Source organism: Bos indicus, chromosome 6 (genome assembly GCF_029378745.1).
Source record: "Bos indicus isolate NIAB-ARS_2022 breed Sahiwal x Tharparkar chromosome 6, NIAB-ARS_B.indTharparkar_mat_pri_1.0, whole genome shotgun sequence".
Classification (NCBI taxonomy): domain Eukaryota; kingdom Metazoa; phylum Chordata; class Mammalia; order Artiodactyla; family Bovidae; genus Bos; species Bos indicus.
Window position 1 is genome coordinate 13868275 of NC_091765.1, and position 24951 is coordinate 13893225.

At 44.4% G+C, this 24951-nt stretch overlaps 1 protein-coding gene and 1 long non-coding RNA gene across 2 annotated transcripts; one reads left to right on the forward strand and one right to left on the reverse strand.

Moving 5' to 3' along the window:
• Positions 1 to 170: 170 nt before the first annotated feature.
• Positions 171 to 22648, reverse strand: LOC139183584 (uncharacterized). Its single transcript, XR_011567063.1, has 2 exons — positions 22492 to 22648; positions 171 to 1018 (listed from the first exon to the last, which is right to left on the reverse strand). It is a non-coding gene; the product is annotated as an uncharacterized lncRNA (long non-coding RNA).
• On the forward strand, positions 22045 to 24492 carry NEUROG2 (neurogenin 2). The gene is made up of 2 exons (XM_019962298.2): positions 22045 to 22178; positions 22551 to 24492. Exon 2 carries the CDS (start codon positions 22552 to 22554, stop codon positions 23362 to 23364), a length of 813 nt encoding a protein of 270 aa, XP_019817857.2. The 5' UTR covers positions 22045 to 22178; position 22551; the 3' UTR covers positions 23365 to 24492.
• The last annotated feature ends 459 nt before the right edge of the window (positions 24493 to 24951 follow it).

The window sequence follows — 24951 nt, forward strand, 5'->3', positions numbered from 1 at the left end:
TTTGGGGATGTTACTTCAAAAATAAGTGATTATCTCAAAAATTCATCTTTTAAAATGCATCTACACAGTTATACCAAGATACTTCTTTCTGAACTACAGTGCCATCAGAATCTTAAAAAAAGAAATATAATGCCCTATCATTCTGTAAGTAAAAACATTCACAATAAAACTTCCTTTAAAAAAATATTTATTTGGTTGTGCTGGGTCTTAGTTGCGGCATGTGGGATCTAGTTACCTGACCATGGATCGAACCTGGGCGGCATGCCCAGATTGGGAATGCAGAGTTTTAGCCACTGCACCATGAGGGACATTCCTTCACAGTAAAACTTTCAAGAAGTACAAAAGAAAGAAAGAAAAAAAAGTATCTAAAAGTTCATTCCTAGAGATCAGATCAGATCAAATCAGATTAGTCGCTCAGTTGTGTCCGACTCTTTGCGATCCCATGAATCGCAGGCCTCCCTGTCCCTCACCAACTCCCGGAGTTCACTGAGACTCACGTCCATGGAGTCAGTGATGCCATCCAGCCATCTCATCCTCTGTCATCCCCTTCTCCTCTTGCCCCCAATCCCTCCCAGTATCAGAGTCTTTTCCAATGAGTCAGCTCTTCGCATGAGGTGGCCAAAGTACTGGAGTTTCAGCTTTAGCATCATTCCTTCCAAAGAAATCCCAGGGCTGATCTCCTTCAGAATGGACTGGTTGGATCTCCTTGCAACCCAAGGGACTCTTAAGAGTCTTCTCCAACACCACAGTTGAAAAGCATCAATTCTTCGGTGCTCAGCCTTCTTCACAGTCCATCTCTCACATCCATACATGATCCATCCATAGCCTTGACTAGACAGACCTTTGTTGGCAAAGTAATGTCTCTGCTTTTGAATATGCTATCTAGGTTGGTCATAACTTTCTTTCCAAGGAGTAAGCGTCTTTTAATTTCATGGCTGCAGTCACCATCTGCAGTGATTTTGGATAGCGGTGCTCAAAACTGGCCATGACTCTGCAATAGTAGGTGCTCAATAACGATCTGTTGGATGAACAAAGAATGAATGAAAAGACTCCCTTTGGCTCATTTCCTTCTGGTCTTTTTTCTGTGCATTTGTTTGCACAGTAGTTACTGGTATATATTATAATGGATTTTAACCATTATAAAAAGAATACATTCCCCTTATAGAAAATTTGAAAAATTCAGAAGAGTATACAATGAAAAATAAAAAGCATCTAGAGATTCCCTACCCAGAGATAATAATTGCTAATATATTGCTTCAGTCTTTTTTCTATGCTTATATTCTATATTTATGTATGTAAATAAGTTAAACCATTTGTATGATTTTTAGCCATTATTAACAAAGGAACATTTACTTATCCTTCATGGAAAAATAGCAAGGGCTTGATTATAATTAATAGTCAATGAAGTATTTGTCTTTACCAATTACAAACTCATGGCTCAAGTCACTCAATATTTATTTTAAAGATGCAGGACTACCATGGTGGTCTAATGGTTGAGAATCCGCCTTCCAGTGCAGGGGACATGGGTTCAATCCCTGGTCATGGAAGTAAGATGCCACATTGCACAGGGCAGCTAAGCCTGCACTGTGCACCTAGAGAGCCTGCCAGCTCTAGAGCCTGTGTGCTGCAGTAGGAATACATTGCCACAATAGGCATAATATGCCACAATATAGATCCAGCACAGCAAAAAAAGATGCAGAAAACTGCTTACTGGAATTACTTCACTATGAAAAATGACCCAGTCCACCTCTATGAAACTCTTTTGTTTGGGAGAAAATTAATCTAACAAACAGAAGTTGTAATTCTCCAAGCCTTGTCCACAAAGTGTCAATGTTTACAACAGCAGGTGCTCTTTAGATGTAAATGAAAGCTGTAACTTGAGTTCCAGATAATATACAACTGGATAGGAGACACCCCAGAAATCACCCATTGCCTGCTGCAGACCCCTGTGAGCTCCGCGTGTCTTCAGTAGGTTAACTCGGACAGAGACCCAGGCCTGGAGATGGTGTGTGAGATGCCACCTGCAGGCTAGTCAGCTGAGTGCCCCAGCTGAGCTCTGCATCACCATCTTGAAAACAGGAGTGAAGACAAGCCTTTAGCGATCTGTCATTACCCTAAACAGGCCTCACTGAGCCAGAAGTTACTATGCTACCCTGGAATTGTGTGTCTTACAACCGGAAGAAAAGGAGTAACCTTAATGGACCAGTTTACTCCCAGGCTCTCTTGAGAATTCAAACTTGAGCACCACATGATGTCAATTATATGAACAACAAAGGAGCCACATTTTCATGATGTGAAAAGATGGCAGAACAGAAGGACTTTGAGCTCTTCTCTCATGAGCACACCAAAATCACACTGACTGCTGAACGACCGTCAATAAAAAGACTGGAACCTAGCAACAAAAAAAAAGATTCTACATCCAAAGACATAATGAAGAAACTCAATAAGATTTTATTTGATATAATCAAATCCCAAACACTCCAGGTGGGCAAGCTGCAAACTGGAGAACAATTACATTACACAAGTTCTTCCACAGGAGTGAGGGTTCTGAGTCCCGCATCAGGCCTGGGGGCCTGGCATCAAGAGGAGGAGTCTAGAGCATTTGGTTTTGACGTCTAGCAGGGCTTGAGTGCAGGAGCTCCACTCTTGGAGGGCACACACAGTCTCACGTGCACCAGGACCCTAGGCAAAAGTAGTGACTTCAGAGGAGTCTGGGCTAGATCTACCTGCTGGTCTTAGAGGTTCTCCTGGGGTGCTGTGGTGCCGCTGTGGTGCACTGTGGAGCTCACCAGTGACAGAGGTACTGGGGAGCATCCACTGATGTGAACTGTCCTGGAGGCTGCCATTTGGGGACCAAGACCTGGCCCCACCCAACAGCCTGTAGGCTCCAGTGCTGGGACATCTTAGGCCAAACACACAGGGTAGGAATACAGCCACATCCATCAGCAGTCAAGCTGCCTAACGATTTCCTGAGCCTATAGCCACCTCTAGACACATCCCCTGACATGGCCCTGTGCCCCAGAGGGCCAAGACCCAGCTCTACTCATCAGTGGACAGGCACCAGCCCCTCCCATCAGGAAGCCTGCACAAGCCTCCAGACCAGCCTCACCCACCAGTGGGGAGAAACCAAAAGTAAGAAAACTAAGATCCTGCAGCCTGTGGAACTAAATCTGCAGATGCAGATCAGAACCTACCCTGGGACCAGCTGGTGCCTGGCCCTTGCTAGGACGCGTAGGACATCCCCCCCAGACGACCACTTATTCAAGGTTGAGAATCATAATTAACCTTCCACATACAAAAAATACAGATATAAACTGGGACGAAATGAGACGGCAAAGAGTATCTTCCAAATGAAGGAACAATGCAAAACCCCAGAACAACTAAGTGACATGGAGATAAGCAGTTACCTGAGAGGGTTCAGAGTAATAATCATGAAGATGTTCCAAGAACTGGGAAAAAGAATGGATGCACAGAGCAAGAAGCTACAGAAAGTTTTTAACAAAGTCAGAAAATATAAAGAACAACCAGAGTTGAAGAATACAATAACTGAAATGAGAATCACACTAGAATAAACAATAGCAGAATATATGAGGCAGATGCCCTGGAACAGAATAAAAAGAATGAAAAGAAATTGCGACAGTTTAAGAGACCTCTGGGACAACGTCCTGCACTCTGAAAACTCTAAGATGCTGATGGAAAAATCAAAGGTGATACAAACAGATGGAAAGATAAACTGTGTTCTTGGATTAGAAGAATTAATATTGTCAAAATGACTATACTACCCAAAGCAATCTACAAATTCAGTGCAACTCCTATCAAATTACCAGTGGCATTTTTCACAGAATATTTTTTAAAAATTTGTACGGAAACACAAAAGACCCTAAATAGTCAAAGCAATCTTAAGAAAGAAAAACAGCTAGGGGAATCAGGCTCCCTGAATATAGACTATACTACAGAGCTACAGGAATCAAAACAATGTCGTACTGGCACAAAAACAGATATATTGATCAATGGAACAGGGTAAAAATCCCAGAGATAAAACCCATGCTCTTATGGTCAATTAACCTATGACAAAGGCAAGAATACAGAATGGAGAAAAAAGAGTCTCTTCAGTGAGTGGTGCTGGGAAAACTCAACAGCTACATGTAAAAGAATGAAATTAGAACATTCTCTAACATCATATACTCAAAGTAAATTAAAGACCTAAATGTAAAACTGGATACTATAAAATTCTTAGAGGAAAACACAGGCAGAAAACTCTTTGACATAAATCGTGGCAATGTCTTTTTGGATCCACCAGCTAGAGCAATGGAAATTAAAACAGACAAATGAGAAGAAATAAACTTAAGAGCTTTTTTGCACAGCAAAGTAAAACATGAACAAAATAAAAAGACAACTTACAGAATGGGAAAAAATATTTGCAGACAATACTACTGACAAGGGATTAATCTCTGAAATATACAAATAACTCATATAGCTCAATACCAAAAATACAAACAGCCTAATCAAAAAATGGGCAGAAGATCTAAATAGATTCAGTTCAGTTCAGTTCAGTTCAGTCACTCAGTCGAGTCCGACTCTTTGCGACCCCATGAATTGCAGCATGCCAGGCCTCCCTGTCCATCACCAACTCCCGGAGTTCACTCAGACTCACGTCCATCGAGTCAGTGATGCCATCCAGCCATGTCATCCTCTGTCGTCCCCTTCTCCTCCTGCCCCCAATCCCTCCCAGCATCAGGTTATTTCTCCAAAAAAGACATACAGATGGCCAACAGACACTTGAAAAAATGTTCAACATCACTTATTATTAGAAAAATGCAGATCTAAACCACAATGGGCTATCACTGTACTCCAGTCGGGATGGCTATCATCAGAAAGTCTACAAATAATTAATGCTGGAGACACTGTGGAGAAAAAGGACATCATACAAGGTTGGTGGGAATGAATATTGGTACAACCACTAGGGAGAACACTATGGAGTTTCCTGAAAAAAACTAAAAATAGAGTTACCACATGATCCTGCAACCCCACTCCTGGCCAAATATCCAGAGAGAGCCATGGTTCGAAGGATACATGCACCCCAGGATTCACTGCAGTACTATTTACAAAAACCAAGACATGGAAGCCACCTAAGTCCCTGTTGACAGATGAATGGATGAAGAAGATGTGTTATATAATGAATACTACTCAGCCATAAAAAATAATAAGAATGTTCTCTAAATTTTTATTTACAAAAAAGTCTGTTTGTGCATCATAGAATGAAACAATCCAATTTCTAGACTGAAATACACTCATCAATTGCCTTTGCTTTATACAGGCATTTGGGTATATATGTTAGGTTTTTTCCAAGATTCTTTTACAAACACCACATTGATCCCTAGGGAGGAGAACAAGTAGTCTCCCCACTTTATAAATGATAAAGCCAACAGAGAAATTGAAGTGATCCATCTAATTGACCATAAGTAGTACAAGACAGGGCTAGAACCCAGACTAATCCAACTGAGGCTTTTCTACTACACGGTACTGCCTGAGTGGTAAGTCATTCACTTTATCAAACTGTGAAAGACACTGAAACCAAAGATTCTACAATCCTCTTTGATTAAACCAGACTGATTTCCTGTTAATTTAACTTGGTTAATTTATATGCAACACTTTACTAGTAATTTGTTTGAACAATCTATACCTTCCTGGTTAAATAAACTTTGCTAGAAAAATGGGATTGTTGAATTTTCTTTGAAGTTCTTGAAGGTCTACATTTGCTACTAGAAGATCTGTTTGGATACAATGGAAGAAAACTGATTTATCAACAAAGAGGTAGTAATGTGGCTGAGCTGGTAATTTTTATTATCAAAAGTTAATGAAAAACAAATAATTATGATTCATATTCTGCTCCACTCTGCAGCAAACCCCTATCCTTAGAAACATATGTTTCAATATTTGAGTTACTTGTGAAAAATCAGAAGTTAAAATCTGAGATTATGAAGCCCAGCTTAAAACTTCAAGATAAAACATAACTATTGGTATAGTTCTTTAATATTTGAACAAAAAGAATGTTTGATTTGGAGATGCCAAAGCAAACCCCACATGCTTCATGCTCTTCTTGACTACGGTTTAATTTAAAGACAGCTGTGAAATAGCTTTATACTAATTTGATTTTTTTATATTAAATAAGAATGAAATGGAAATTGGTGATTTGCTCGACAGATATTGGACCCTGAAAATTAAATAATTTCTCTAAAAGCATTAGCTCAACACTGATTTGAAATGCCTGCTTTGTAATTAGTCTTGAGTGAAATGTATGTTTAGTTCAAGTTGTGTTTTTTGGTTTATATTAGTATGATTTGATTATAAAGTAAAGGAAAAATACAATCCAAATATCACTGCAAGCCTTTGAATTCCTTTCATCCTAAAACACCAGTTAGGTTGATTTTTAAAAAACTCTTCTATTAGTCTCTTAATTATTGATATTCTTTACTATTTTACTTTCTAACTGAGCAAATCTGATCTTGATAATGTAGTAAATGAAGGTCTGTATATGTGTGTGTGTATGAAAAATTAAGAAGTAGTCAACTCACAGGTTAAAGAATTAGTGGAGAAGACTTCCTAAGTGAGTTTTAAGGTACCAATTGCTTATTAAAACAAAATCTTCAAGTCCATTGATTTTATTGGCTGAATGAAGATGGATTTGTAGATTCTTAGAACAGATTCTTTGGCTCCACTGAAGTCAGTGCATTCACTAAGCATCTACTTTGTGGCTGGTCTGTGTTACATGGAGAGCAGTCTGGTTCATTCTGGAACAGACATGTGGAACTTGTTTTATTTGTGAGCCCAGGCATGAAGAATAGGTGAATCAGTTACATATCACTCTACCCCTATATGGGGCAAGCTCAGTTCAGTTCAGTTCAGTCCAGTCGCTCAGTCGTGTCCGACTCTTTTTGACCCCATGAATTGCAGCACGCCAGGCCTCCCTGTCCATTACCAACTCCCGGAGTTCACTGAGACTCACGCCCATCGAGTCAGTGATGCCATCCAGCCATCTCATCCTCTGTCGTCCCCTTCTCCTCCTGCCCCCAATCCCTCCCAGCATCAGACTCTTTTCCAATGAGTCAACTCTTCGCATGAGGTGGCCAAAGTACTGGAGTTTCAGCTTTAGCATCATTCCTTCCAAAGAACACCCAGGGCTGATCTCCTTCAGAATGGACTGGTTGGATCTCCTTGCAGTCCAAGGGACTCTCAAGAGTCTTCTCCAACACCACAGTTGAAAAGCATCAATTCTTCGGCACTCAGCTTTCTTCACAGTCCAACTCTAACATCCATACATGACCACTGGAAAAACCATAGCCTTGACTAGATGGACCTTTGTGGGCAAAGTAATGTCTCTGCTTTTCAATATGCTGTCTAGGTTGGTCATAACTTTCCTTCCAAGGAGTAAGCGTCTTTTAATTTCATGGCTGCAGTCACCATCTGCAGTGATTTTGGAGCCCCAAAAAAGAAAGTCTGACATGGGGCAAGCTACAGCTCTCCTAATAGAGAAACTGGGTGGAATCCTGGAAGTAAGAAAATTGGGCTTTTGGGGGGCCTAATTTTGGAATATATACTTCTAAATAAACCAAGAACCAACAAGGCCATGATGTATTGGGAGCTCAGGTTCCCAGTATCCTCAGGTTTCTTATGATAGAGTCAGTATCAGGCTTTCACACTTAAGATTTTGAGGTTGAGGCCAGACACTGAGGACCAAGTAAGGCAGTGTGGAGTAAGAAGAGGGATGGCTATACGTGGTGAGGAAGACACATATGTGGTTGACAAATTGTGAGGCGTGAAAAAATTCTAGGTCTTTCAACACAATTGTGTGCATCCAAATGACATCTCCTACTGGTCTTTGACTTCTTTTAACTATCATGGGCCCTATCGAGTGTTTTGAATGGATAATGATAATCTGGACCCACATGGTGACATCACATGAGTCCGGGTATCAGGCAAAGTGTAATTACTGAGTCTAGATATTGTATGTGACTTGCTTTTATGTGCTGGCATACTCTATAAGCAAGCTGACTAAATATAAAGAGTCAAGGACAAAATTGATGACATACTGCAAAGAAACTACACATATAACTTTAGTGCCAATGGCTCTTCAGAATGCTATTTTGCATTTATAATTTGGGATCAGCATTATCACAGGAGATGCTAAGTGTTTAGACAATATAATCAAGTGATCTGCTTTTCTCTTCTTTGATTGCCTTCTTATTGAGCATTTTCCCCTATATTTTAAAACAAACCAAATAGGACATGTTTCTCTTGCCGTCTTCTCTGGGTCATTTATGTGCCTAAGCATATATAACTTGAAGCAGACCTTCATATGTTAAATATGACAACCTCATTTTGTGTTGTTTGTATTCATTATAGCACATCTATCGCCTTTTCCTTGTTTTTTAGTTTTATTTATATACTTTTGATAATAACATATGTGTGGGGTCAAAATTCAAGAGGAACTGAAGGGAAGAGAATGAAAAGTCTCCCTCCATCCTGTGTCCCCAGCTACCTAGCTGCCATCTCCAGAGTCAACCGATACCATATTTCCTTCAAGAGACAGTTAACTAACATGGGAGTCCATACATATAAGTGGTCTCCCCCCTTTACATGGTAGCCTACCGTGCTGCAGTCCACGGGGTCGTCAAGAGTCGGACACGACTGGGCAACTGAACAGCAAGAAACGACAACTACCACACATCCTCCGGTACCTGGCCTTTTTCACTAAACAGCATATCTTACAGTTCATTCCATGTTGTCTATACTTTTTAAAAATTGCCTGAGATTTGTCATCACCTAAATTACTTCAACATGTTGCTGACCACAACCTCACCCTCCCTTCACCTCCACATACTTGCCAGCTCCACCAACATCTCTCATCTCCTGACTCCTTACCATTCTCCCAGCCTCCTTTTATCTTTTCCTGTCTGTCAAGACACCATTGTGTTTAATCACTCTCAACAGTCCTGATGCCTTGCCACTTTGCTGCAGGTTCTTCCAGGGATTAGTCCAAACATCCTCTTCCATTTTCTTACACCTGGGCAGCTGGGTGCTGGAGAGAAAATTATACTAACGTGCAGATGTTGCCACAATACATTTATGATAACTGAGCTCACAGGTCCCATAGGCCCAGAAGTTATATGTCCCTAATAAGTGCTTCAGCTCATTGTTTCCAGTCACTCTTCCCACCAAAATGATTTTTCTAACATGCAAAAATCCTATGAATTCAATCAATCTCTCCCCCACATGCTGCTGCTGCTGCTGTTAAGTCACTTCAGTCATGTCCAACTCTGTGCGACCCCATAGATAGCAGCCCATGAGGCCCTCCCCGTCCCTGGGATTCTCCAGGCAAGAACACTGGAGTGGGTTGCCATTTCCTTCTCCAATGCATGAACGTGAAAAGTGAAAGTGAAGACGCTCATTCGAATCCGACTCTTAGCGACCCCATGGACTACAGCGCACCAGGCTCCTCCGTCCACGGGATTTCCCCCCAACATGAGATAACCACTAATCTACTCTGTCACCATAGATCAGTTCTGCCTGCCTTAAAACTTCATGTAAATTGAACCAGTGTCTACTCTTTTGAGTCTTTTCACTCAGCATGTTTTCAGGTGTATCCATGTTATTACATGGATCAGCAGTTCATTCCTTTTAATTTGAGCATATTCTGTTGTATGAATTTTGTTGTGGTTGTTTTAAATCTGTTGGCCAGTTCTTCACTTCTGAAATAATTTCATCTTCTCTAGTTTCTCTGTTCTCTCTGAAATTCCTATTAGTCAGATGATGGACTCCTGGAATGATAAGTATCTTATCCTTACTGCTGTTTATATCTTTGATATCTTTTTTGCTTTTAGATTAAAAAGACTTTATTGGTGCTGCAGTCCATGGGGTTGCAAAGAGTCGGACACGACTGAGCGACTGAACAACAGGCTGAGTGTAGGTCTGCTTCCTTTACAAGAGGTAGTTCCTATTTCCCCAGTTTTCATGAGGTATCAGCCACACGTATTAGCCTTTAGGAAAGTACTCCAGAAAATGTTGCCTCCTTTGGCTACTTACTGCAACCTAACAATATAGGGAGAAGAAAAAACTACAAAAGAAATCATTCCTTTAGAAGACAGTTCTGGACTTCCCTGGTAGTCCAGTGGTTAAGAATCTGCCTGCCAATGCAGGGTACACAGGTTTGATCCCGGGTCTGGGAATGTGCTCTATTCCACGTGCCATGGAGCAACCAAGCCTGTGCACCACAGCTACTGAATCCAAGCTCTAGAGCCTTCGAGCCATAACTACTGAAGCCCATGCACCTAAAGCCTGTGCTCCACAACGAGAGAAGCCACTGCAATGAGAAGCCATGCACTGCAACAAAGAATAAGCCCCGCTTGTTGCAATTGGAGAAAGCCCAAGTGCAGCAAAGAAGACCCAATGCAGCCAATCAGTACAAAACACACTAATTCTCTTTGGAAAAAAGTTTTGCCAAGAGCACTGTTACTGATCTGCATGGCCTTGGCATAGCCATGCAGTACATACCATCTGATCCATATTAATTAATAAAGAGGAGGAAATGAAAAAAGTGAGAGTCCTCATGCCTTGTTGACCTCAGTTTTGACTTAGCTGTCCTACAATGATTAAATTCACTCTCTGTTCTATAGGTACAGGTTTATTTCTTCTTAAATACTGAATTAGAAATTTCCAGCTGCCAGCAAATTGTGATTGAGATCACATCAAGGGATTCTTTCCTGTCCAAGTGCGTGGGACCGAGGAATGTATTACTGACTTCTGATTAGACTGTCTGCATATGTTTTCATTATTATTTTAAAATTCTGTATGGCATATTTTTATTTCATCCCTATTTTGTGAGGAAAAGAAAAACACTTGGGATAAGAGGAAAGGAAAAGGCTGTTATTTTAATACCATGATACTTCATAATTAGCTTATTTCAAACAAAGGGATTGTTTTCAAGCATCAACACAGGGAAAAGTGAGCACTGTTGATGCCAATTTCATGAGACTGAGGATGAAAGTAAGGTTCAGAACAGAATCCAAAATACCATGTGATTCTTTGAGAGTGGCCAGCAACTTAAGGAACAATGCACTTAGCCCCAGAACAATGTCCTTGGGCCTCCATGACTCGTTTTCTGAGAAATAGTGTTGGTCTCAAATCCAGTACAACTCAAATAATTGGTATAAGAGCAGTGGTCACTAGGTTCACAGAAATATTAAAGCTGTACTTCCCTCTAATTTTTAGTGACACAGATTCTCTACTGGGAAATTTTTTAAAAGGGAAAAGCTATATTCGAGTTAAGGCAGTAACAAGAGTTCAAGTGTAGGTTAATATTGACATAAAGTTTCAGTTTCTATTTCTAGACTGTTTCATTTTTTTCAGAATTTCTTAGTAAACATTTACCATGAAAATATCTCTTGATTTTTCTGCACGATATTACATTGTGAGATTATTCTTTCTTTTCCTTCAAGAGAAAATGAACTCTCAAATGCTCCAAAATAAAAACCCAGGAGAAAAAGAGAATTTGCTGAGAAGAATGCCAAGAATTATCGTCTTGCAAATCCTTTCCTTTCTCTTATTCCGAGTCCTGCTGTCTCATGCACTGACAATAATACAACATAGTTTCAGTGTGGTGATTGCTGCTTTAAAAATGCAGAGTTAAACAGAAACCCACAATAGCCTCCCTTGGGGTAAAGATGGTTTCTGTCAACAGAGAAAGCCTAAGACCTAAAAGCATAGGTAAGCAAAATTCAGAATTAAACATTTTCCGGATCCTGATTAATTTTATTTTATTTATTTATTTATTTTTAATCATTTATTTATTTTAATTTGGCTGCACTGGGTCTTAGTTGCTGCATGTGGGATCTAGCTCCTTGTCCAGGGATCGAACCCAGGCCCCCTGCATTGGGAGCGCAGAGTCTTAGCCACTGGACCACCAGGGAAGTCCCTGATTAATTTTAAAATAGAAGCTTTAGAAGCCATATATTCAAGCACAGAATAACAGAGGAGGCAAGTTTTTAATCACCTCTGAGGACTGGTCAAGAAACACATTTAAGAAAGATTAAACACAAGTAATTTCCTGTTAGCAAATATTATTAAACGAGAATTATTACTTTGAGAAATTGGTAAAAAATCTTTCTTTAGAAATTCATCAAGTCCCTGGGATCTCATCTCTCTGGGAAAATTAGACGTGATTTACCCAGAAAAGCATTGAGAAGCTTTTCTTTCTCTGTGAAACCCCAGGAACTGTGAGTAAACAAAAATTAAATTTTGAGACAGCAATATGGAAACACATACATTACCATATGTAAAGTAGATATCCAGTGGGAATTTACCATGTGACACAGGGAGCTCAACCCAAGTGCGTTGTGATGGCCTAGAGGCTAGGATGGGATGGAGATAGGAGGGAGGCCGAAGGAGGTGGTGATTTCATGATGTAGGGCAGAAATCAGCACAATATTATGAAGCAATTATCTTCAAAAAAAATTTTTTTTAATTAGCACTGAATGTTTCTCTTCCATACATTTCCATCATAGTTCAAGAACAAGTTTTAAATGTTTGTGGGGGAAAAAAAGTTACAGTATCCTGTGTTTGTGCTCAGTCCTGTCCTACTCTTGGCAACCTGATGGACTGTAGCCTGCCAGGGTCCTCTGTCCATGGAATTTTCCAGGCAAGAATACTGGAGGGGTTGCCATTTCCTGCTCCGCGGGATCTTCCTGACCTGGGATCAAACTTGAATCTCTTGCATCTCTTGCACTGGCAAGCAGATTCTTTATCAGGGAAGCCTTTTCCAGGATTCTTTACCTGGGCAGCCCTACAATATCCCATGTTAACCCAAAGGGTCCAACTCCTAGGGCCTTAACTATAACTGTGAGCAAGTTCTATGATATAACTCACCTTACTTCAGACATCTCTGATCTGAAATTTACTCCCAATCTTTAATAATAAGAGTAGAAAAGACAGAGGCACTTTGCAGAAGGCCAGTGTTGTTGTTGTTTTTTAATAACAATTTCTGATTATAAATGTTCCAAAATTTACTCGGAAAACACAAAAAGAGAAAATTTAAATTACCAATAACAAAAAGATAGCCACTATGAATACTTTTTTGTCCAGGATGTATGTGTTTGTATTTCCCTACAGTCAGAGATATATATCATATACAGATTGGGGTCACACTAAGCATTATATAGAAAGTTTTAAAAATTAAACATCCAGGCTTCTCTGGGGACTCGGTGGTAAAGAATCTGTCTGTCAATGCAGGAGACATGGGTTCAATCCCTGGTCCGGGAAGATCCCACGAGCTGCAGAGTAACTAAGCCTGTAAGCTGCAGCTACTGAGCCTGTGCTCTAGAGCCCTGGAGCCACAACTACTGAAGCCCTGCAACCTAGGGCCCACGCTCAGCAACAAGAAAAGCCACCGCCAGAAGTCCTGGCACAACTAGGGAGCAGCCCCAGCTCGCAGCACCAAGAGAAAAGCCTGCACAGCAAGGAGGATTCAGCACAGCCAAAAAATAAAATAAATAAAAATTAAGTATCAATCAAAAATATGATCTTAAAGTCTGCATAACATTTTGGTATTGTGGCAGTATTGTATTTATTATGAGTCAATCTCTACTCTTGGCAGATGAACAGCTTAAAAGATTCACAGGTACACTTGGCAAAGTGCAATTTTGCCTGACAAAGTTAAGGACAAGCCAACTGAAGCAGGAAAGCAATGAAGCAGAGGGGAAACAGGAATGTGGGTGTCTGGATCCAGGGGATGAGGCCTAAGGCGACTGCACTTGGTGCCTCTCGCACTCCTTTCCCAACATTTTACACACCCGACATCTAGCTAAAATGGGCACTGAACACCAATTCGGAAGAGAATAAAAAATACCAGGGGAGCGACAAGCAGTCTGGAGAATGAATCTGGAAATGGCTGTAGGTGGGAGGAGAGATACTGATCCGTATAGATACAGTATATTCCCAGCAAGCGCGTAAGAGGTCCTTTTATTAGTCTGGAGTCCAGGGCTTTCCCCCAAAGTACTTAGTCTTGGCCTCACTTCTAGCTGCTAAACAGCTAAATCCTCACAAGAAAGTCTTGGGACCCAGGCCCGCTCGTCTCAAACTTGGCAGCCATCAGAACTACCGGGGGCGGTGTCTTACGCGTCTGTTTATTTCTACTCGGAGAAGCCCACCATCGACAATTTTGAGCCTGAAGGTTAGAAGTGGCCGAGCCTACGCGCTCGTAACCGGAGCCACAGGTGAAGGCCCCAGAGCGCATCCCAAGAGGAATGCGAAACGTCGCCCAGCCCCACGCCGTGTAGGCTCCTCCGCGGACCCCGCCAGAGGGCACCAGGACCTCGCCGCGCGCGCGCAGCGGCCCCGCACCTGCGGCCAGACCTGCAGACGTTCAGGTGCCACCCCGCAGGCCGCCGTGGGGTGTAGGGGGCGCCGCCTCCAAACCCAGCCGCTTTCCGGCTCCCTCGGCCAGCGCCTGAGACGCTGTTTTGTGTTTTGTTTTAAAAGCCTTCCCCGCCCCGGTACTGCTTGAAGGCGTAAATGAGAGAGGGTGGGAGGGGTGAGAGGGGGAAATGGAGAAAAGAGGCGCGGGAGGACTGAATGCCTTCTTTAAATTACTGCTGACACCTCGGTTCCAGGCCCCTAAAATCTCAATCAACAATCCATTAGAACTCAACAGGAGTAAAACGAAATCCTCGTTTAAGTGTATTTATCCGATCTCCTTTCTCTCTTTCAAATGCTAAATCCATTTCAGCATATGCCCCCTTCTTTCTCTAGCCTTTCTCTCAAGACTGGCAGCCCATACCACTCTTGTAAATATGAAAGATGCTAATCATATGACATATCACGTCTCCGTCGGAGCCGGAATAAAGCCTTCAGATTTGGGATCATTGCCTCCAGACAACAGCTTCATCAGCCGGAAAGTTGGTTTTTTTCTCCTTTCCTTCAACTCTCAATCCCTTCTTTGTCTGGAGTAAAATGCAGCCGACTCGAGCCACCCAGGCCATATGGTTCACTCTGTATTTTCTTAGTTGAATTCTGAATTGTTTCTGTGACTTGCGAAAGTTTTTTTGGAAGTGCGTATAAAGACATAGAAGAGCTACTTGTGCAGGGAGCGCTACCGGGCGCGCCGCGGCCGCCCCCTCCCGGCCTGGAGCCCGGGCGGTTGGCTGCGCGGATAGTGATGCCGGCCACTGCACGGTCGCGAGCCTAAGACCCGCGGGCCGCAGCTGCCGGTTCGTTTGCTATGCGGCCTCCGCGCCTCGCGGAGGGAATGAAATTTGGGGGGAAAGAAAAGATGAATTAATCAGGTGCTAGGGTCGACCCCAAATGGTTTGTGTCCTAAAGTATCGTTTTGGATCCGTGAAAATAAAACATAGCCCGGCTCTCTTCCGACACTGTATTACATTACAGTCTTATTGTCTACCTAACACGGTTTTCTGACATGTGTTAACTTTTTCATTTTTTGTCTACCGATTTGAATGTAAGCTCTATGGGGGTAGGAATGGTGTCTGTTTTGTGCAGGGGTTGTTCCCAGGGCTTGGTGCAGTGCTCGGCACACACTGGTTGCCCGTGTATGTATAAAGGAGGGATGACTGAATGAGTGCGTTAAGTAGCAAGATGATGTTGCCCAAAGGAACACATTAAAGAACTTTCTCTGCTTAAGATTCGAATTTATTCATCCCAACCTGGCTCTTTTAATTTATATTATCAACAAACAATAATTTCCAGAAGAGAATTCAGTGTTTGGGGAGGTTACGTTTTTCCTTAGTTGGGAGAAGAGAGGGAAAATCAGCTTTCAGATCTTTTTTCCATTGCTTTGAATGAGTTTTGTGTTTTTCAGGTTTGGGACTGTCCCTGCGAGAGAGCAGGCTGCCAAATTTCCTTTCTCTCTAACTCCTTACACAAACCCCAAAGAGTTCTTTCACCAAATCATTAAATTCTACAGAGGTGGTCAAGCTCGCACTGCTTTTCATGAAACGGAGAAAGAAAAGGGTCCTTGAAGTTTAGAAGATGCCCAAGGAAAACTCCTTGAATGACATCAAAAGAATGAGTTTCCATAGCTGTTGAAGCACGAGGGCCATGTATCCGCACAAAGAGGGACCGGGGCACCGGGACGGGCTCACAGCTCTGTCCCAGGACAATTGGGTCACTGAAATAGGGAATTAATTACCATTGGAGAGTGGGCAGCCCATTCACCACTGGCTGAGTTTTATTAAACGCCAATATAAATAACAAAACAACTCTTGTGGCTGCACTATTCCTACACGCCAAAGGAAGGATTATGCCGGGGATTAACATCTTAAAGTCTATGAGACTTTCTGACTCAAGGCTCGGAGCTGGTAATCGTGTTTGTCTCCTGGTTCAGCGATTAGTGATCTCTTTCTTGCACTTTCCCCTGGATAGCCAATGTCCCTTTTTGCAGGCACAGAGGGGTGAGGGGGGCTTCTCTCCCTAGTGGGCCCCCAGCCCCCAATTCAAGCGCCGGCTGTTCTTTTCCCCTTACCTGAGGAAAACAATCAGAAAGCTGGCGGAGACTGGTCAAATTTCCTACAGTGACTTCTTTCCTTCGTGGGAAAGAAGAGGAGTGCTCGGGCAGCGGGTCGCCTACCGAGTGCAGAGAAGCCTGCCGGGTTCTGCCTCTCCGGAGCTGGTGGGAAGAGGGTAGAGAGGGCGCAAAAGGAAGGGAGCCTTTCAGCACCTGCCGGGTGGATTTCAACACCATCAAGAAGACCTCCTGCGTCAAGCTGGAGTCCCTGAATGGTTGGCTTGGGGCGCCAAAGCACATTATACAGGTTTAGGACAAGGGAATAAGGGTCCCGAGAGAGAGGGGTTACGACCTTCTCTGCCTTGCACCTCCTCTTGTAGATTCCCCCGGCCGATCCCCAAATACGGAAGAGGGTGGGGCTGGCCCACTGAAGCTGCCGCGCACCATCCTAGCTCTGACCTCTGCAGGACTAGAGTGACAAACCCTCCCCCACAGGACCCGAGGGAGAGATCCAGGATGAGACAGAATTCCGCACAGGGGTCCAGTAAGAAGGCGGGGAGGGAGGGGGTGATGAGTTTACACTATTATTGTTCTTGACCTCCTTGCCTCCACAGAAGGGGACCCCCCAAAAATCCGAGCCCACTCTGCCTCCCAGCGCTTCACCATCTGCTCATCACTAGTAATGAACTCTGGCGTAGCAAAGAGCCCTCCGCAGGGAAGGGTGAGGGGATGCAGAGGGGGCTAATCATTTCCACTCGGTCTTCAACCACTCTGGAAATCGGAGTGTTTCTAGTCCCCAGCAAATAACTAAAGCTATTCAAGATTGGCTAACTTTTTCTTGCCATCTTTCCGTCTTTTGGAGAGCTAACTGGGTGGATTAGGATTTAGGCTACAAAGCCATCCTTGGCAGACATCATCTAGTCCTTTTTAGCAGAGCAGAGCCCCTCCCTTTCCTTGAAGGCAGGACAACTGGAGGACGGGCTGGTTGGGGAGGCAACTTTTGCTCTTGTGCTTTCTGGGAAAAGGACCTTTCTTCACACCCATCCCCGCCCCCCCCCCCCAACATTCACCTGCAGCAGCAAAAGTATGGTGGGGTGACCATTTGTCCTCTTCGGCCACTTGTGAGGTCGAAGTGTGGATGGGATGTGTGGATGGGCCCCACAGCAACACCTACCCTAAACTTTAGAGCTCTTGGGTCGTCTCAAAGTTCAAGCTTCTTAAAAACAACAAAGACTTTCTAAAGGTCTCCACCCCCCTCCCTGCTCCCCTTACTTCACTTTTCTCTCCCTACACAACCTCGGGCCTCCTTTCTTTTTAAGGCTTGGGGATGAGTTTAAATCATTGGGCTCCCATTTCTTGATTACTGCCTGCTTTGAGCTTTTGTTCTCTTAAAGTAGGGATTGCACACAGAAAGAGGGGCTGAAGATGAACAGTTTGACCCTTTAGGACAGTTCACGCAATGGACAGGAGCGGCCCTCGGTCACCAAATTCACTGACGCTATTCACGCGCTCCCCTCCCCCTTCGCATAACATTTCAGCCTCGTTTCATCTGGACAATCTTTTAGACCACACAAGTGCCTCTTGAATTTATTTAAGTTAAAAGAGTGCTAGAAGCATCCAGCTAAGGATATCTGGCACTGGCTTCGTCTTTGCAAATCTGAGTACAAATCGAAATTGCTTTCTTTCAGCAAAACCAAGCAAAATGTGGAACAAATAAAATATTGCGGATGAGTGTGAATGGCTGGCTTCTGAATTGCACTAGTGTGTTAGTAGTTCTTGATGTTCTTCTCTTTTAAAAAACAACACTCTTCATAGTAGGAAATATTTCCCGAAATATTATGAACAGTGATGCTTTTCTTGAAGGCTACTAAGCAAAAACAGAACCAAAATTCTTAAAATTCCAAGATAATGTTATTGTTTAGTCACTCAGTCGTTTCTAACTCTTTGCAGCCCCGTGGACTGTAGCCCATCAGACTCCTCTGTCCATGGGATTTCTCAGGCAAGAATACTGGAGTGAGCTGCCATTTCCTTTGCCAGGGGATCTTGCGGCCCCAGGGATTGAACCCAGGTCTCCTGCATTTCAGGCAGATTTTTTTTAAACTACTGAGCCACCAGGGAAGCTGGAAGATAATATAGGGGGTGATTAAAAAAAAAACAAACTTGTACTTTTGCACAGTAATCTAACACAAACCACTCACTGCATATAGCCAACAAATTCCTTACTTTAAAAAGTTACATAAACTCCATGGTATCTTTATAGCCACATAGATTAGAGATTGATTTCTGTCATTTGAATATGTACACAAGCTTATGTTTCTTTTGCATACTTTTTCCTTTTGGAAAGAATCTCCTTTCCTGGAAATTTCCAGAATCAGAAATGTGCGATTTACCCTAATAATATTTTACTGTTACTAAATATATGCACAGGATACTCTTAAATATTCATTATTAACTTCTTACAGACAGTATAGAAAGTTTGGGTTTTGACAAAGAAAAGCATGTACCCTTTCAGCGCATCATAAAAACATAAAATCTTGGAAGAACATAAAAACTGAGGGGTCAGACACCCAAACAGTCTTAAAAATCATCTAAAGAAACCCATTGTGTGTTTCACTGGCAATAAACATTAAAACCAGCTTGATCTTGGAGTTTGTTTGGAGTTATACAAAATTCATCCGGTTTTCCTTTAAGCCTCCACTTAATTGGATTCCGATTCTGTTTTCCCCCTAATATATTTTATCATCAAATCAACCCAGCACTTTCTAGCCAGACCAAAAATTTAAAGACCTATCTAAAGTATGTTTCTACTGATACTAAAGTAAACTTTCCTTTGTTTCTACTACATTAACCTTGTCTTTCTTTGCAGGCCACTCCTGCCAGGAGATGTAGGTATGTAAAAGCTGACACTCCATAATATCTCCCATCATTCCAGTATTTGTTTTTAGCAGCCTTTGATCATTTCCTCAGAACCTAGCTTTCTCGTCCTATTTCTTTCAAAATTAATACAAAAATCCTGCATCCACTCCCATGTGTTCCTTCCATTTTTGACTAGACAAGACATAACAGAGTTTTCTTTTAGGGGGACTGTAAAGAATATTTACTTATTTGGCCTCAGTGATCATATCCTATAAAATAATGCTAATGTGTGCATCAACGATGATAAGCATTTTTGGTATCTTTCACTATTGATGCATTTTTTTCTTGAACAACTCTTTTATGAAGTTCTTCTTCTGCGGGTTCATGATACAGAGAGAGACACCCAAAGAAGGGTGAGACAGAGGTGAGACAGGCAGATGTTGTGTTCTGAAAAGACTAAACATTTCCCTTCTTTCTTGTTTAATATCTGCACTTCTGCCATATGAAATTAAGCTGTTCTAAAAGAACTGAGCAGGAAACTAGGGAAATAATGCTATTATGTTTAGGGAATTTGTTTTTAAAGTGGGTGGGGGGAAGAGATGCAAAGCACAAGTATCAACCAGCAAGGTGAAAATTGTGGCAATTTTCAAATATTTCAAGACAAAGAAGTCTGAGGTTGGATAGCTGCAGCGGGTAGCAGTCCCTTTCATGAGATTCTAATTTTCATTTTCTTTACTTTATGCCTTCCAAGCCTGCTCATTATCTCCCTGAAGAAAACATTAAACAAATTAAAACCATGCCCGAACACTTTCATCGTCCCTTTCTCTGAAATACAGCTTGTTTCCAATTCCCACAATCCGAATGAGACCGAGACCAGAGACAACATTCTTTTTCTCTCACCACTTCTCAAATCTTAACATTCCTATTGAGCCTTGCTGAAACTTAATCTGCAAAAGAAACTCCTCTGCAATCTACTGGAGTCCAGATGCATTCCCGCTACCCATGCACCATCTAACACTCGGCCCAGCACACACTTCTGGGTGATATGGTTCTAAGAAGTCAGCCACTTCGACAAGAGGGTGGGCGTGAGGAGGAGGAGGAGGGAGGGAGGGATGGCTGTTGAGCAATTCAGAACAAGTTCCCTCCGAGGTCCAGTAGCCCTCCAGCTCTTTTTTCCTATTGAAAAGCCCGGAGAATCAGGAGGACGGGCCCCATGTCCCTACAACGCCCCCCAGCGCGGAGCAGAGGTCATGGAAATGTCAACGCAGCCCATTCGCTCTGCCGAGCTACAAGTCGGCCGCTCCTCCCGCTGCCACCTAGGCAGGAAGCCCTTTGCGGTCCCGCCCCACCGTAAACACGGGTTAGCCCGAACGCGCCCCACCCTTCCCCGAAAACCAAAAACCTGTATGGTGCTGTGTGTCACACGTAAAATGAGGAGGCCCCTTTTAGCTCTAATAAGTGAGTGTTTTTAGTTTCACCTCCTCTAAAAGTCCATCAACTGCTCCCCTACTCTATCTCCCTGTCAGGAGACGCCTCTATAAATCCTCCAACGTCCTCTCTCTTCACCCTTCCACGTCAGTCTTTCTGGAACCTAAACATGCTTGCCCGCCAAGTGACCACAGCTCGCCATCCATACCCTATGCCTCCTTTAACCAAACGAAAGCGTTTTGAAATACTTTGCTATTTGAGACCATTCCTAAGAAGCTTTGCCAAGAAACGTCCGGCTGCAGCAGAGGGCTTACTACTTTTCCTGGGATTCTCACCCCTATTAACTAATTTCTAGGATCCCGACGTCCGGGAGCTCAGAGGCCAGACAGCGCCGGGTGCCTTGCGGTGCGTGCGCGTGCGCGTCGGGACGGGGGTGGGGTGCGGCCGCGAGGACTGGGACCCGGGCGGTCGCCTTGGTCTCCCCACCCGCCCCCAGCGCCCCGGCCCCTAATGAGCCGCTGAAAGGGAGCGGGCTCCTGTGCGCGTGGCTCGCAGGCCTCCCGGAGTCCGGGGCGCCCTGATTGGCTAGCTGCGCCTCGCGACCTCCATTCATTAATAAATTAGCGGCACGCTCCAGCCGAGCGCGAGCCACCAATCACAATGGGCAGCGACGGCGACAACAGCCGCAGCTTGAGCCGATGCCGCCGCTCCAGCAGTCCGACCGCAGCCTCGAGCTCCAACGGGAGCTTTAGAACCGTGTTATGCTGATTAGATAAAGGGGGGAAAGAGAGGCGGGGGGCGATGGAAAGAGGAGGATGGATGGATGGCAGGGCCAGGGGAGGGGGGGAAGTGGGTGAAGAAAGAAAGAAATGAATGATGATAATGCAATGAAAAGAGTAAGCCGGGTAGGGAAAAGCGGGGGAGAAGGGGGGCCAGCACAGGGGAGGGGAGGAGAAAGCGGCGGCCGAGGGTTGGAGGGTGGGGTGGGGGCCCCGGGGGCAGATCTGATTGTTTTCTTGGTGGTATATAAGGGGTTTTAAGGAGAGTCGTGTGCCAGACACGCAGCCACTGAACCACAAGCAGCTTCGCTTTAACTGGAGTGCCTGGGAGTCGCGTGCCAGGAGTCGCGCGTCCAGGGACTGACTGACAAGACAGACACGCACCACCACCACAACACACGAGACCCGGGCGGGTCGCCGAGGCCGCCGGGGCTCTTGGCAAAGTCGCCGGTCAGAGAGGTCCCCCGCGGAGCCGCGCCGCAGCAGCGCCAGGCCCGGTGCCTCCAAGCCGGCAGAAGGAGCAGCGCTGAGCTCCCGGCTGCGCGGAGAATCGCAGCACGCGCCAAAGAGCGACGCCGAGGCACATTTAGAGAGAGAACCAAGTGAGTACCCGCGCTGCGGCTTCCAACTTAGGGGCGTTTCCCGCACGGCGTCCCACCACATCCGAACGCCCTTCGCCCGCGACGAATCTTTTGTCGCGGGGTCGCAGTCCCTTCCCGGGAGAGAACACAGCTGTCAGGGCGTGTCAGAGTTCGGAACCCAGTTGGCTGGCGACAGGGTCACAACAAGGGGCGCCCGCGAACTGGGAGAGCACAAGGCAGGGTTTCCTCCCCAATTTACTTTCCTCCTTGGCGCGATTCCGAGCGGGTCTTCTCGGGCGCGCAGCAGTAAGTCCCTATAACACTGACAGCTTACCTCTGCCGCTATATTCACACCCCATTTGGTTCTTTCTCCCTCTCTGCTCTCTTCTCCAGGATGTTCGTCAAATCCGAGACCTTGGAGTTAAAGGAGGAAGAGGACGTGCTGGTGCTGCTTGGCTCGGCCTCCCCCGCCTCAGCGGCTCTGACCCCTGTATCTTCCAGCGCTGACGAGGAGGAAGAGGAGGAGCTGGGCGCGGCGGGCGGAGCGCGTCGGCAGCTTGGGGCAGAGGCCGGGCCCGCGGCTCTGGGCGGCTCGCCGGGAGGAGCCGAGGGCTGCCGGCCGGCGCGGCTGCTGGGTGTGGTTCATGAGTGCAAGCGGCGCCCTTCGAGGGCAAGGGCTGTTTCTCGCGGCGCCAAGACGGCCGAGACGGTGCAGCGCATCAAGAAGACCCGTAGACTGAAGGCCAACAACCGCGAGCGCAACCGCATGCACAATCTGAACGCGGCGCTGGACGCGCTGCGTGAGGTGCTCCCCACATTCCCAGAGGACGCCAAGCTCACCAAGATCGAGACCCTGCGTTTCGCCCACAACTACATATGGGCGCTCACCGAGACCCTGCGCCTGGCTGACCACTGTGGCGGCGGCAGCCTGCCTGGGGCGCTCTTCTCGGAGGCAGTCATACTGAGTCCGGGAGGCACTAGCGCCGCCTTGAGCAACAGCGGAGACAGCCCTTCGCCCGCCTCCACGTGGAGCTGCACAAACAGCCCCGCGGAGTCTTCCTCGGCGTCCTCCAACTCCACCTCCCCCTACAGCTGCACTTTATCTCCCGCCAGCCCGGAGGGTTCAGACATGGACTATTGGCAGCCCCCACCTCCAGACAAGCACCGCTACGCACCTCACCTCCCCATAGTCAGGGACTGTATCTAGAACTGCCATCTCTGCTACCCACGCCAGGCCTTAGTGGGTACCCTTTCCTGCCCCCGATCAACCCTCCTCCCATCCCCCGCTTTCCATGCCCGGGAAACCGTCTCACTACTCAGAGCATGTGTAGCCGTTCTGATTACTCGGTTATTGGTTGCATTCCTTGGCTAAGTAAGGGCTTCCTTAGTTCAGCCGGGCTCTCTAATTTATTGGCGTGATGGAGCTTATTGTCGAAGAGGATTGTAGAGTTGGGGGCCGGGAGGAGGGAGGCACTTAAGGTAAAAAGATGCTGGGAAGAGATAAAGGTGACACGTCTAAAGAGTTTGTAGAGCGGACTGACGCTCCTGCCCTCTCGGTGCGATTCTTGTGAATCTCCCAGGGGGAACGCAACCGGTTCCTGTGATCTCTTCACCTTTGCTTCTACATAGAGATGTTAATGTCGAGTAGAAAGAAATGTATCTTAGCATCTGAATGATTTTACCGGTAATAATATTATCCACAGATTTGCAATGGCTGGCATCTGCTTTATTCCCAGTGCTGCCTGCGGGCTGTGGGAATTTCACCTGTCAAACCAAACTTTCCCTCTCTGATGTGCACTTTGTTCTGTTTCCCAGATTCGTCACAATGCCTATTGTCCCGCTCTTCTCTTTCCTTTTTCTTCTCCATTTTGCCATCTGTCTCTTATGATTTATAAGGGGGAAAAAGTTGTTTTGTTAGAGGGCCAGGTTAGAAGTCATTGTATAATTTGTAGGCTTTGTAATGATTGAATGCAAGCGTGGAAATTTAGGCTGAACTCTCTATCAAAAGGAAAAATGTGGAGGAAAACGGAAAAATCAGGAGGGAGGATTGCTTCATGAATTATTTATCTCGACCTTTTAGGGGAGAAGAAACTCCCCCATTCTTTCAAGAGATTAAAAATAAATCAACACACTGAAAACCTAAGCAGACACGGAGCATTATCAGGATCAGCCACACACGTGTTTCCTTCTATTTATTATAAAGAAAAATTTCATGGGAAAAGTATGTATTTTTTGTATATTCTACAGAGTTTATTCTAGTATGTATTTACGTCTTGAAAGAACAAGAAAATTGTTCTTGTGATTAAACTATAAATAAAGTATCTAATTTTCATAATTTTTGTGTGTTTATTACTTTCCTGTTTAGGTGGCTTTTAGAAGAATAAGTTGCATTTTTTTTTCTTAACTCCCTATATCTGAGTAGAGTACTTGTTTGTTTTTGTTTTGTCAATGTTTGTGTGTAGAATTCATTGACACATAAGGTCTAAGCAATCACAGGAAGCTGAATTATATTCAAGACACTAACAATGACATAAAAGTGTAACTCTCCATACAAATAAAAGCTTGTTTTTTAAGAAATCAATTTCTGAGCAAACAAGATTAGTTAAAAAAAAGTTTGGGGAATTTAAATTATAATTAAGTAATGATGAGCACCAAAGTTCAGAAACTTTGCTTTTAAAAAATAGTGGAGTTGAACTATCTTGACGGAGTGTGTAGAAATTTGGTTCTTACACTTCACTTCTTTGAGCTTCAGTTATCGTCTGTAAACAAAAGGGACTGGATAGTGATCTCTAAC

Excerpts from the sequence above, each read along its gene's own strand:
- NEUROG2 (XM_019962298.2), top strand. The coding sequence starts at position 22,552 with ATGTTCGTCAAATCCGAGACCTTGGAGTTAAAGGAGGAAGAGGACGTG.